The sequence below is a fragment of the Brachyistius frenatus genome, unplaced genomic scaffold (genome assembly GCF_029030835.1).
Source record: "Brachyistius frenatus isolate BFR_SWC_R1_liver_20210118 unplaced genomic scaffold, ASM2903083v1 Contig_14, whole genome shotgun sequence".
NCBI classification, from domain to species: domain Eukaryota; kingdom Metazoa; phylum Chordata; class Actinopteri; family Embiotocidae; genus Brachyistius; species Brachyistius frenatus.
This window is the reverse complement of record NW_027210613.1, coordinates 4,736,507-4,750,400: the sequence shown is the minus strand read 5'-3', so window position 1 is coordinate 4,750,400 and position 13,894 is coordinate 4,736,507. Positions and strand designations below refer to the sequence as shown.

Genomic DNA, 13,894 nt, shown 5'->3' with positions numbered 1-13,894 from the left:
TTGCACAAAAAACATTGTTCAGTGTTTCTGTTACATTTTCTTGCCCATAATCGATGAGGCTTATCAACATACTGATCAGTTTACATGTAAAACCATCTGTGATGCTTCGGTTTCAGACAACCTCACATTCAACTTTCAGCAGGCCGACGTTTTTGCCGTCACGGCACTTAGAAGATATGAATAGGCTCCCGTCACTAATGTTCCCATTTAATGACTTTAATAGGTTGTACCTAATGGCTTTAATGGCTTTAATGAATTGTACCTTGCTCTATCCAAACAGTGATACTTTCAGACTCTTATTACTAAGAGGTGGGTTTTTTTTTCCCTTTGGTTGATATCATCGGTTTTCCTCCAGGCTGCTGATATTGAGGCCCGTAATGAACTGGCTCTGGCCTTATCCAGAGGTCTGGAGCTGGACACCCAGAGGTCTAGTCGGGACTCCATCCAGTGCTCCAGTGGCTACAGCACGCAGACCAACACGCCCTGCTGCTCTGAAGACACTATACCTTCACAAGGTAAGAAACTCTTCACAGAATCAGACGCTCACCAGTTTTAAAGTTCGCTGCTCCATCGCTTTTTTTTCTTCTTCTTTTTTTTAATTTTTTTTTTATCCTGTATCATAACAGACAATAAATTGTTGTATGCACACATCGTTGACCTCTCTATTTGTTCCATTCTAGTATCAGACTATGACTATTTCTCAATGGCTGGAGACCAAGAGTCCGAGCAGCAGCAGTCTGACTTTGACAAGTCCTCCACCATCCCCAGAAACAGTGACATCAGTCAGTCGTACAGACGCATGTTCCAGACCAAACGGCCGGCCTCCACAGCCGGCCTGCCCAGCACACAGGCTCCTTACCCCGGGCAGGGGGCCTACCACGTGGGGCCCTACCCCCCCACACCTGTCCACACAGGAGCCTATCCGCCTAACCCGACAGGTACACACAGCACTGACGTACACGTGCACATAAAGCCATGTTGTTTTACTTGATGTGGAATGATGGAACTAAACGTTTGTTCATGCCACTCAATTCATTTTTTAATGATGACACCTCATCAGAGAAATAGTTCACATTAGGTTGTTTTTTTTTCCTGTTTTTTTTCTTTTTTCTTTCATTATCTTGTTCTTCTTGTCACTGAGTAAAAACAACTACTGGATAAGACACACAAAAAAAATAAAAAAAATCCAACTTTATTAGCAGTAAAAATGTATGTTGTGATGAGCTGAAACTATCATTCGTGTTGTGTTCCTGTTCAGATCAGGGATTTTATAATGGCTCCCATAACGCTTCTGTTCCATATCCTACAGGCCATGGTCCAGTTATTGTCACCCCTGGGGTTGCCACAATCCGCCGCACCCCTTCCTCGAAACCATCCGCCCGCCGCTCAGGCTCTGTGGTCGGTACAGGCCCTATTCCTATTCGTACCCCCGTGGTGCCGGTGAAAATCCCCACGGTGCCCGGCATGTCAGGAGCAGTGAACGGGAGCAGGAGTGTAGAGGAGACGGGAGGAGGAAGAGGAGGAGGAGGAGGAGGAAGGGGAGGAGAGAGCCCAAATTCTCCAACATTTGCAGGTGGGGAGGATGCTGGCACGCTGCCCGTGATGTCCTGGAGCGGTCAGGCTACAACCAACCCTCCCACCGTGCCGCTGCCCGGCCAGCCGAGCCAGCAGCTCCTTCAGGGTGAGATCGCACAGGAAGGAGGGGGAGAGGAGCTGGGAGAGCAGGAAGGAGGAAACATGCTGGTGGCCATCCGCAAAGGGGTCAAGCTCAAGAGAACCCTCACCAACGATCGCTCGGCACCGCGTATTGCCTGATGACATCATCGCAATGCGCGGGCGAAGGTCGCAAGAAGCACGTGACCTCTTAGTGTAGAAGTGGGGCTCCCTCTTTTTGTTTTGTAAATTAGGTCAAAAGCTTTAGAAAAAAAAAAAAACATTGTTGCACATAGAAATGCCACACGTACAAAAAGAAAAGGCTTCTTGTACCTACTCTACATGCAGCATTTCTAAATAGCCACCTCAATCTCTCACCACAGAAGCCGTTTACACTAATAAATAAAAAATAAATACCGCATATAGATATGCTACGGTGCAAGTGCACATTTTCTAATTTGGCTCGTGATGCCTCAGAAACCATGTAAAGCTGGGTTCATTAACATATAGGGTTAGACTGAAAGCGGATCACAGGCCACACTTGTGGTAATCATTGTATAAGTTGGGTAATTGTACAAGAACTAATGTTTCGTATAGATCCTCGTACAGAGGATTTGTCCAAACCACTGAAACGCTTTGGCGGCTCCACAGATGTGTAACGACGGTGTAAAACATTAGGACGCGTTTGTGTTAACAAATAGCAAGAATGAAAGAGCAGCATTACGCCACACGATGTTCATTTCTTCTTTAAGAGGACAGTAAAGATGTAATTCACACGCGTATCCAGTTTTCTCCCCGACAGGACGACGACGACCTCTGTCGTCCTCTCTGCAAAAAACAAAACAAAAAAAAAAACGCTGTATTTTGTGTTGACACTTAAATGTTTCGGGAGTGCACAAGACCGCCGTGGGAAAAGCAAAAAAAAAAACAAAAAAAAAGCATTATAACTGCCTGTTGACTCGCCAATAACCACTGCAGGAGCCACGTGGCACGGAGAGAGCGATTACGGCTGCGCAAGAGGAAGCCAACCGCTCCGGCGGCGGCCATTTTGACCGCACCACTCGGCAACCCCTGAACCGCACCGACTACGTATTCGGAGACCGGCCCCGACGCCGCGTCGACCCGAGTAACGTACGCGTCGGACTCTGGCAAGAGCCACCGAGGATCGCGAGACGAACGATCACAAGACTTGCTCGGAACCGACTCCCGTGTCGATGCCTTTTGCGAGTTTGGCCGGCGTCTGAGACCACGGCGCGACTGGAGTGTCGCACGTTTTGACGCCGCGACGTTCAGAGACGCCACGAGTCGCGTCCGATTTTTTTGCTTTCCTCGTTTTGGTACGCGCGCGGTTTTGTAAATAGTTTCGCCGGTCTCTGTTGGTGGGGGGAGTGTTCTCGGTGCTTCTCCTTCTCTGTATCTTTGATGTATTTCCATATTTGTTTTTTCCCCCCCTCGTGGTCCTCCGCAGTGCCAAAACCCATTCAGTCTCACACCTTCAAACAGGATGTGATGATCATCACACCCCATCGCCCTCAGATGTGAATTGGTCTTTTTTTTCTCGTCAGTCATCGTTTCCCAGCAGGACTCGTTTATTCTGCAGTCTCCACATGTTGAGCTTTGTAGATATTCTCAGCGGTTTGTCTTAATATATGAGCACTTTTCTTCTTTGTATCATTTCATTGCCACATTACAACCTGCTGCGCATAGATTGCTCATAGCGTTACTAATAAATGTCAGTTCGAATACACCATGTCAAAACACAAGAGTAATTCAAATTTATATATATATATATATATATATATATATATATATATATATATATATAATTAAACATTTTATAGAAGCTAATGAGGCAAAAATATTTTTGATGTTTAAATGTGCGGGGTTAAAAGCTGTAATATTTGTTCTGTAGTTGTGGTTGTTGAACTCTTCGTTTAAACGCATGCAGCGAGTACGCTCATGTCCTTTTCATGAGTTTGATTGTTAAACTGTCGACACAATTTTGGTTTGAATATTTTTTCACGTCGAGTCCAGTCCGTACAGATTTTGTTACCTTTAAAAACCAGAAAACAACATCAAAAATCCAGTGTATAATTTAAGAAGTACGTTCTCGTAGGCACATTTTAAAACCTTTTTTTAATTTTTTTTTTTTTTTATCTTGACTGTAAGATGTTTGAAGATGTGAGGCTCGTCCTCAGATGCAGCGTTTAGACTATCAGCTGAATAGGCTCCTTAGTGTCACCGAGTTATCGTCTGTATTTGATTTCCATTTCATTTCAAGCACTGTGAGACTATGGCTACTACAAAATGTATGAAACTGTAAATATTACTTAGCAGTACAAGTTAGTCAAGGAACTCACACGTTTAATTTATTTTCTTTCTAACCGTTTAAATCTCTTCTTCTTTCTCAACTTCTCTATTTTTTTTTTATACTTCCCATCAAATATGAGAGGAATAGAGTTGTTTCTTCTCTCCATGCATGTGCTATCTGAGGATGTGTTCAGTGGAAGGTTCACGACTCGCCCGCTCGGGTTAACTGAAGTCCCATATTTCACACACTCGTATTTTGGTTATTCACTTAAATTCAGGCTGGTACAGAAGCGCGTTGTTCCAAATGAAAACGCTGAACAAGTTTGGGTTTTGACTTGCGTCAGTATTATGAGTCCAGGTTTTGGGATTAAGTTTTAGTTCAGGCAACAACAACAAAAAAAGTCGATTTTCTTCTGAATGCCTAAATCGTTTAAAGTAAAGAAACGTTCTAGTTGTACACTTATTCTGGGGGTGAATGTGGAGCGACAACAACCTTCCCTCCAAGCTTGCTAGAACATTTTTGTCAATAAGAACTGTTCCTTAAGGGTGACTCAAGTTTGTTTCCTTCTCATTTTTTTTTTTTTTTTTTTGCCGTCCACTCATCTGAAACTTGCATTATCAACCTGTAATTCCCATATTTAAATTGCTATCATAAATATATATTATATATTGCCAAATGTCAGTATATCCTATGAATAAGAAGTTTATAGTTTGTGAAGGTTTGGAAGTACGATTAAACCTGTCTTCTAGTTTAGTTGGTAGTTTATTTTTCTCCCCCGAAGAGAGTTGACCTCTCTGTCTGTCCCTGTATAGTTCAGACTATGATGCAGTTTGTTTCAGGAGGTTAAACGTTGTTATTTTTTGTGTTATGACAGCTTTAGAAACATAATAAAAAAAATATATATTAATTTTGCTTCGGCTCACTGACTTCTTGAATGTGTGTGAATGTGTTTATGAAGAGCATCCAGTGTTGGACGTTAACGTTGTATTCTATTTTTGCTTTTCAGGCCCAAAGCATCTTTAACTTCAGATTTCAAGGTGACTAATAAACTGAAAAAGTTCCCCATTTGTGATCTATCTATCGTTCTATCTATCTATCGTTCTATCTATCTATCTATCGTTCTATCTATCTATCTATCTATCTATCTATCTATCTATCTATCTATCTATCTATCTATCTATCTATCTATCTATCTATCGTTCTATCTATCTATCGTTCTATCTATCTATCGTTCTATCTATTTATCGTTCTATCTATCGTTCTATCTATCTATCGTTCTATCTATCGTTCTATCTATTTATCGTTCTATCTATCGTTCGATCTATTTATCGTTCTATCTATTTATCGTTCTATCGTTCTATCTATCATTCTATCTATTTATCATTCTATATAGTTCTATCTATCGTTCTAGCTATCATTCTAACTATAGTTATATCTATCGTTCTATCTATATATAGTTCTATCTATCGTTCTATCTATCATTCTATCTATCGTTCTATCTATCTATCTATCTATCTATCTATATATAGTTCTATCTATCTATCTATCTATCTATCTATCTATCTATCTATCTATCTATCTATCTATCTATCTATCTATCTATCTATCTATCTATCTATCTATCTATCTATCATTCTATATAGTTCTAGCTATCGTTCTAGCTATCATTCTAACTATAGTTATATCTATCTATCGTTCTATCGTTCTATCTATCTATAGTTCTATCTATCTATCTATCTATATATAGTTCTATCTATCGTTCTATTGTTCTATCTATCTATCTATCTATCTATCTATCTATCTATCTATCTATCTATCTATCTATCTATCGTTCTATCGATCTATCGTTCTATCGATCTATCGATCTATCATTCTATATCTATCTATCGATCTATTGTTCTATATCTATCGATCTATTGTTCTATCGCTCTATCGCTCTCGTTATATCTATCGTTCTATCTATCTATCGTTTTATCGTTCTATCGTTCTATCTATCGTTCTATCGTGTGGGTGAGTTTGTAGGAAATACAGACAAGTAAAGTTCAACTGTAACTGCAGAGAGGGATCACCTCAGCACGGGTTATCAGTGAAGCTTTTTATGAGGACGTAAAAAGAAATGTAGTGCTTGAGTTTGGCCACCAGGGGCCGCTCTTTTCTAACCTTTCCTGAACTCCCACACTTGATTCGTCGCTTCCACTTGGATAATGCATCACATCCTTAGAGGGCTGAAAACACTCCTCTAGTCAATGAAACGGCCAAACCAATCGATCAACCACTTCCACGCCGTAAACCCTCGTATTATTCAGAAAAGACACCAACAAAACATTGAACTTTTTTCTTTTTTTTCCCCTTCAGGGACAGGCTTCTTTCTGGAAACCACATAACTTCCACGTGGTGTCATGTTTCCTTTGGGTGTGGAGTCTAGTCTGGTTGAATAATTCAAATGCCCCACGTGCACAATAGCAGAGGGACGGACGTGTGCACACCCAGCAGAGAAATACACTCCTTTCACGCAGTCAAATAATCCTAAAAGACGTCCACTGTGACAATGAATACAGTTACTGCATGAAATCTATTATTTTATATAAGCTCACATCACTTACGATTCTCCTTATTGGCTGCACTAAATGACACGAGTAGTCTGTTTTCTTTTGGTGTTTGAAATCCATCCATATTCCAGACTGAGTGCGGTCAGTGATTTGATTACGGTGATGCCTTACAGATATGACGGCAAATACGCAGCAGCCTGCGTATATCTCACTTCTTTTCCTCGCGAGAATGCATGCGTTAACTTCTATAAGGTCACTATATTAAATACGTGGGGACAAATTTGTTACACTTGTCTTAATAGCAGACGTGGCACCACATCAATACAGCATGCCCATCCTGATTGTGCGTGCGTCTGAAGGTGCCGTCAGAGTTACGCACGGAGGAAAGCAGCGCTCCTATTGGAAAATATTTTCGGGGCCGCCGGCCGCTTAAGCGCCCTCCCGTCCGCTTCACGCGCACCATCCTGCCAACCAGAGGTTAACACCAGACGGCTCGCAAAAATGTGATTTTTTTTATTTTTTAAAAACAACAAATTTTTGTACAAACACTACAGCCTTGGTATTATGTGTGAGGGTTTCGAGTGACTATCTGCGAGCTCTCCCAGCAGCTGAACAAGACTTCGCGTATGCGCCGGAGGAGCAGCGTCTGTACCGTCAAGGTTTCTGGTGGAGGTTGTTGGACGGGACAGCGCAGCATCGACTGAGGTGCGTCCGATACGACAAGTTGCAGTTGTGATTTCTGGACAGCTGTCGTATCTCTTGTCTGCTTTGTGTTTCTCGGAAGCCACGTAAGATAGGCACGAGTAAGATCATGTTCGTAAATAATGTGTGATGATGTTGTAAGGCCCTGCGTGTTGCATCTTAAATAGCCCGGGCTGCCTCCGGAATGAGGACGCGTGATGTGTTTCCAAGCGATCGTTGCGGCGATCATCTCAAATTGTGACCAAAAAAATAATAATAATAATAATGACATTAAGCCTCGTGTCGTGTGGTTTAGGTGAGTCCCGCAGTCAGTTTCCCCGCGTCGCATCGCTCTACTACCCCCCATTTTCAAGAGATGCTGCCCTGCCTGCGAAGAGTCCTGCGGCCTGCCTTCTCCCTGAGAGCCGGAACTGGGCTGGCCAGAGCCGGGCTCAGAAGCCAGCAATCCCCAGCCGCAGTCTCGGAGCCGCCGCTCTTCCTGCTGGTGCAGCGGTGTAACCTGGGCACGCACCCCCTGAAGGAGCCCGTGGAGGCCCTCAACTCACCCCACGGAGCCAAGGAGTTTATTTACAGCCTCCATCCGTCTGAGCGCACATGTCTGCTGCGAGAACTGCACAAGTTCGAGTCCATAGCCATTGCTCAAGGTAGGTGATGTGGTGCGGTGCGGTGCAGTATTCATTATACGTGTGCAGTAAGTGGGTTACATCAGAATAATGTCTGTAGATTGACTGCAAATGCAGTTCAACCCTATTTTATGATAGTTTTACCCCAAATATGTACAGTATTTGACATTTATCTTTGTGTCGCAATTAATGTAAACAGAATGCGGGCTATATAATATACAATACAGCAGGTCGTCACAAAATATGAATGCTTTTGTATTATAAATACTGAAGCTATTTTTAATTGATAGCGGTGATTAAAGCGGGCCCGTCATAGCTTGATGTATTATTCACCAACTGTATCATTGCATACAATGTGTGATGACAGGCTGTGAACCGTGGGGTTAAAAATAGTCACCCTTCAGCTTCATTAATATTGACTTAAGCTACAGTTCCGGGCTACAGTATGGAGGAAAAGGCTGCAATAGGTTGAGGTAACGTGCAGTGCTCGTGTCAGGAGTGTCATGTTGGTTCATTACACGTTTATTTTAATCTTTTGAAGCGTAAAGTCTTTTTTTTTTTTTTTTTTTTTTTCTAAATCCCATCATAATTTCATCATAAAGAGATGTTCATTCTCAAGCGCGTCTCTGCAGCTGACCCTGATATCTGACCTCTGACCTCCCTGTTTGCAGAGAAGATAATCTATAGACGAGGATCTATAAAATGCTGTGTGCTACCAGTCATCTAACTCCTAGTTCCATATCTGTCGGACCCACTAATTAGGACTATTGAAAGGGAATGGGAGCCTGCAGACAGACCATTAGTGAACATGCACTACAGGCTGGTCAGACCTTTCTTTGACTTCAGGGGCACTCTCTCTCTCTCTCTGTCTCTGTCTCTGTCTGCACTCGTCTTTCGTTCATAAGCCTGCAGTTTGTACATCTGTTTTTACAAGATGAGTGGTTGCCCTGTCTCTAAGGAAGATGCAGGTTCGGTTCCCGTCCGTTTATTTGTTGTCCCTCGTTTCTTTACAGTCCAATGGTTTGTTCGTCCGGTGCACTGGAAAGTCCAGCGTGCTTGTGGGTGTGACTGTAGCTGACTGGCCATTGTAGTCCTGTGGTGGACCGGTGGTGATTTTGTCATCTTTGCAGGATTAGACAATACTTCTAGGGAAAAAAAAACTGCTCGCGGGGGTGGGGGGTGGGGGTGGGGGGTAATAGTGACTTGATAGTTTCCAGCTGCCCAACGAGAAACGAGTCATTAACGGAAACAAATGAATGTATGTTGTAGTTCGGGTTTTTTTTTTTTGGTTTTTTTTTGCATCGTTTTAGGCATATAGGTTATTTGTTATCCTCATAAGTCTTCTCTCATTTTGGAGCAAAACTCTTAGTTGCAGCACATTTCACACTGTACAGTTTCTGATGCCTCCACCGTACAGCACGTAAAGGCGAACGGACTGTTTATGATGTCAGTGTCCGGTATGAGCACATTATTGAAGCAGTGCTCCGGTTTCATGAAATACAGAGAATGAAATTACGAGAGTATAAGAGACGGAGGAGAACAGGGTTTCACCCACATGAAGAGCGAGAGAAAGAAGTGGCTCGATCAATACAGAAGAGAATAGAGGAAGGAGAGGAGGAAAAACGTGCGTGATGATGAGGAGCCTTTGCAGCATATGAGGCTCTCTGGGAGCTGCCGTCACCCTTTTATATTCCTCTCCAGGACTAAAATGCACAGTCTGTACTTTGCTCGTAATTTTATTTCATGGCTTTGTGTTTCAAACTGTTGGATTGGATTGAACAAAAAAAAAAAGGGAAAAAAAAAAAGTATACATTAAAAAAAAAATTAAAAAAAAATATGATAATCAATTCTCCTTTCATTTTCTCGGTTAATATGTTATGAAATGACACTTTAATAATATTGATATAAAAATCTGATCCACTGCACTAAACCCAAGGGATTTCCTGTGGGGCTGTAGGGGAGTGAGTGTTTTCAGTGGAGCTCTGTTTGCTCTTGTGTCTCATGATGTACAAATGATTCCCATGTTGGTGAGACACCCTGCAGGGTGACTTCACATGTTTCCGCTCTCCAATGATTTCAAGTCAAAATAATTCCAAAATGTTAATTTACAGTGTTTAAAAATGAATACATGTGTTAAATGTTTCTCGTTCCACCCAGCATACCTTGCTGTTTGTCCAATGAACTGATGAATTCCTTAGCTCACAGCGCACCGCACGCCCCTCTAACACAATAAACAACAGACTGCTGAATGTTGAACGTACACGCGCCATTACTATAAATAGTCTGTACACACAGTCGATAAGGCTCAAACTAACAAGCAGCAACGACACACAAATCACAGCCTCGGCTGACATTATTAATACAAGTGGGTTTATTTGTTGCTTGATTTACAACGCAAGATTGAATTATTTTTGGGTTTTTTTTACTTTCTAACTTGCTAAAAGAGGCTTTCCAGACTTTTTTGTTTGCAAATGGCATTTTTCCCTTTCCATAAGATCCTGCATTAAATTTACGAGTACAGCTGTGCTTGTGAGCATGTTCCTGTTCACTGCATGTGATTGTATTGATCCCTCACATTACTGATCGGGTCATAGAACCTACAGTGCATCCGGAAAGTATTCACAGCGCTTCACTTTTTCCACATTTTGTTATGTTACAGCCTTATTCCAAAATGGATTAAATCATTTTTTTCCCCCTCAAAATTCTACACACAATACCCTATAATGATAACGTGAAAAAAGTTTTTTTTGAAATTTTTGCAAATCTATTAAAAATAAAAAACGAAAAATTGAGCTCAGGTGCATCCTGTTTCCACTGATCATCCTTGAGATGTTTCTACAACTTGATTGACATAACAAAATGTGGAAAAAGTGAAGCGCAGTGAATACTTTCCGGATGCCCTGTATTCTCCTTCACCATGTACACTATAATGGGCCGTTTATGCTTCTGCTGAGTGATTGCAATTTCAGTGGTGATAGTGGTCATTCTGGCTGTGATCATAATGCTAACAACTATTATGGCAGTGAAAACAATGATGAGACCAAGTTTGATAATACCACCCCTGAAATGATAAACTGTCCTGTTTCATCACATATTGATTACGATTCACACCAATTACTCAGTGAAATTAGAGCTTTTTCAATTACTGCAGGGTCCTTTCAGGACCTAAATTATTTCCCCGCAGCACACTGAGGAAGTTTACTTGTCCCAAAAATGCAGAAACTCAGTTTGTCCGATTCCTCTCCCTTGGCGTTGTTTCCTTAACTTTTACATTCCATGATAATTGTATCTCTCTGTATATTAATATAGAGTGAGAATTGTGCAGGCCGCAGCTGGCCCATCATCAAAAGGCATTTCCACGCTCACTGATCGTAATAGTACGTCATTATTTACCTGTCGAATGTGGCGGATATGCTTCCTGACCCTATGCCTGGAGTCGTCCTCTGTGGGCCGCAAATACAAAGCAAGATCAGCGTCGGGCAGACGGCGTAAAATCCCTCATGGGCTTCACGGTGGAGGTTTCCATACCACACACTCAGCAAAGTACCATTCTTGTCTTAATCCAGTGCGGCTAAAAAAAAACGTTGACTCAAGACCTTTTTTTTAAATTTTTTTTTTTTTAAATTAAATCTGAAAGGTCTTTATGTTTTATCATGTTGTCTTAGTTGCAGAATATCAGGCAATGCTAGCTTCATGAAAGTTTAATATGTTTGGAAAATTCCCCTGAAAATATGAGAATAACATTTCTCGGTGAACTAAGGCGATAATACAAAGAGGACAGCTACTTTCCTCTGCTGTCACCTCTGGGGCCTGGCAGGCTGGGGCTTGCTGACACCCTCACCTTCATGCTGTAAAAATAAATCCCCTGAGGGATTCTCTTACCTATTATACAGGCAGGCTGCAGAGAAGCTGAATCGTTGACTGCCGGACTGGTGGACGCTCTTTCTCTGACTGCTTTGCTGACGGAGAAATTGAGTTTTTTTGACGGGCATATCAACATCCATCATCAGTCCACCCCGAGGCTGCGGGACACCTGAAGCCAGACCCTTTTTTTTTTTTTTTTTTTTTTTTACCTGCCGCTCATACACAGGGCAGCTGCATGGTGAGGCTGCTGGATGTCTGCCTGTGATGGAACCTCACTGACATATCTCAGTGCTGAGCAGGACCTCGGGGGTTAATGCAGTGCACTGCAGTGGATTCGTGGTGGTTGGGGCCATTTTTATTGAACGTATTCTCCCCTGTTCTGGATTTTCCTATTAAATTTAAGTTGCATATTAAATTACAAATCTCCTGCTTAAAAACAGCGAGTACATAGATGTAGTGCATGCGAATACAGTATGTATCAATATAAAGAAATGAGTGACCCATTCTGCAAGATTGGCATTTATTTCAAATTGTGTTTCGGATGACTTTATGAATCTAATATTCACTTTCCTTTTGGGTCTTTAAGTCACCGCGAATCACAAACGTTGTTCTCCAGATAAATGTTCACTGAGCTTCTTTGAGAACGGAGGGTAACAGCCAGGAAACTCTCAAGTACTGTTAATGAATGTCATTTATAGGAGGGGTTTTCAGAGGTTCATATTTCTGATAAAAGTGCCCCACTCTGTGAGAAGTAAGAGTAGAGAAAGTAAAGTTTGAAGAAAGCACAGAGACAAGAAGACACTGATGAGGTAGAGATGCAGATAGTTGGAGAGGAGAAAACAGGACAGGAGAAATAATGGAGAGTTTAAAAAAAAAGAGTGATAACCTGATGGTGCAAGGTGACACTGATTTGTCCAACAAGGACATCGATAACAGTTTCATCATTTGAGGAAATGTTTTCTTTTTCTCGTTGTTTCAGTGACTGTGAAATATGACCCACTGGGTAGATGTTGTGATGGTTATTTATATAACAACTCTGAAGAATTGATCTGAGAACCAAAGCCTTTAAGCTTCTTTTCATTGTTTGTTTGACTTCGCACTGATTACGCTGCTGTTGAAGGCCTCAGTTTAGTGATTCTTACACCGTCCTGTTAAAGCAGAGAAACGGCGCTTGCGCAAATTATAAATAACCGAAAGAGCTACTGGGACTGGGCGATTCAAATCAAACTAAGAAACTGTCAGTGATTCATTTAGGAGAAATGAAAAGAAGGTGCTAGTCGTAGTAGTACAACGAAAGTAGGTATATTCAAAAGCAAGACATGGTAAATGTAGAAGATGGTACCATGGTACCGCACAGGGTGTCTTTTAGTGGCACGTGCTGAAAAACCTGCTGGTTTTACTGAGAGTTTTGCTAAAAACAAAATCGAAATCGTGAAAAATAACGTCCTATTTTTCCCAGATCGTTCTGGACCTCTGTCATCATCATTGTTCAGACACAGAGTGACACCCACATGGTTTTCTCCCAGAGCGGCCGGTGAAAGGAAAACACGAGAGGAGACGAGAGACTATTTTCCTTTATGGCTCACTGGATGGAGAAGTAGTGTGCAGGGAGGCTTAATTGGAAATGCAGAAGAGGGACAGAGCAGCAGCGAGAGGAAAAGAGACGACTGGATGTTCTTTATGGCTTTGCTTTGTTTATCACCTCAGTGGCCCCTGAGGATGCTGTGAAATCTTCAAGGCATCAACAAACAAACTACTCTTCCTCTTCCTTTCAACAACCTGTCCTCCATTTGTTTTGAAGTTTAACAATTCTTCGTCTTCCTCCACAATTCCGTCTTGCATAGACGGATGCAGATTCACAATGAATCTCGGATCGGAGCGTTCATCCTCTTTACTCAGGTTTGTCTATTTCGAAAGGAGGAGATTTATACGGTGCTCATTATGTCGCTTGTCAACAGAGCATTTTATTTCACATTTTATTGTGAAAAGGGGGAAGCCATGTGCTCTCACCGCCTTTCACATTTTAGCCCTCTTGAATAAGACAAAGGAGGGCACCTTTGCATCTCTTCGTGCTGCCTCGGCTCATACTGTGTTATCATCGTGCTAATTCACTGCTGCAGCAAGGAAATCTGTGACGACATTTACAGCGCATCCGGAATGTATTGAGGGAAAAAAAATGAATTTAATCCAAT

At 41.9% G+C, this 13,894-nt stretch overlaps 2 protein-coding genes across 9 annotated transcripts in view; both read left to right on the top strand.

Moving 5' to 3' along the window:
- LOC138617878 (protein MTSS 1-like) overlaps positions 1-2,647 on the top strand; it is a 50,482-nt gene extending 47,835 nt beyond the window's left edge. For all 8 annotated transcript variants that reach the window (XM_069693212.1, XM_069693215.1, XM_069693218.1 and 5 more), the window contains 3 exons: positions 356-515; positions 681-938; positions 1,310-2,647. In XM_069693212.1, the coding sequence (XP_069549313.1) occupies positions 356-515; positions 681-938; positions 1,310-1,815 (924 nt within the window). In that variant the 3' untranslated portion in view covers positions 1,816-2,647. The remainder of the gene's footprint in view (positions 1-355; positions 516-680; positions 939-1,309) is intronic.
- Positions 2,648-6,953: 4,306 nt separating this feature from the next.
- LOC138617885 (transmembrane protein 65-like) overlaps positions 6,954-13,894 on the top strand; it is a 41,118-nt gene continuing 34,177 nt past the window's right edge. Inside the window, exons 1-2 of the mRNA XM_069693226.1 lie at positions 6,954-7,222; positions 7,516-7,859. Of these exons, the coding sequence (XP_069549327.1) occupies positions 7,571-7,859 (289 nt within the window). The 5' untranslated portion in view covers positions 6,954-7,222; positions 7,516-7,570. The remainder of the gene's footprint in view (positions 7,223-7,515; positions 7,860-13,894) is intronic.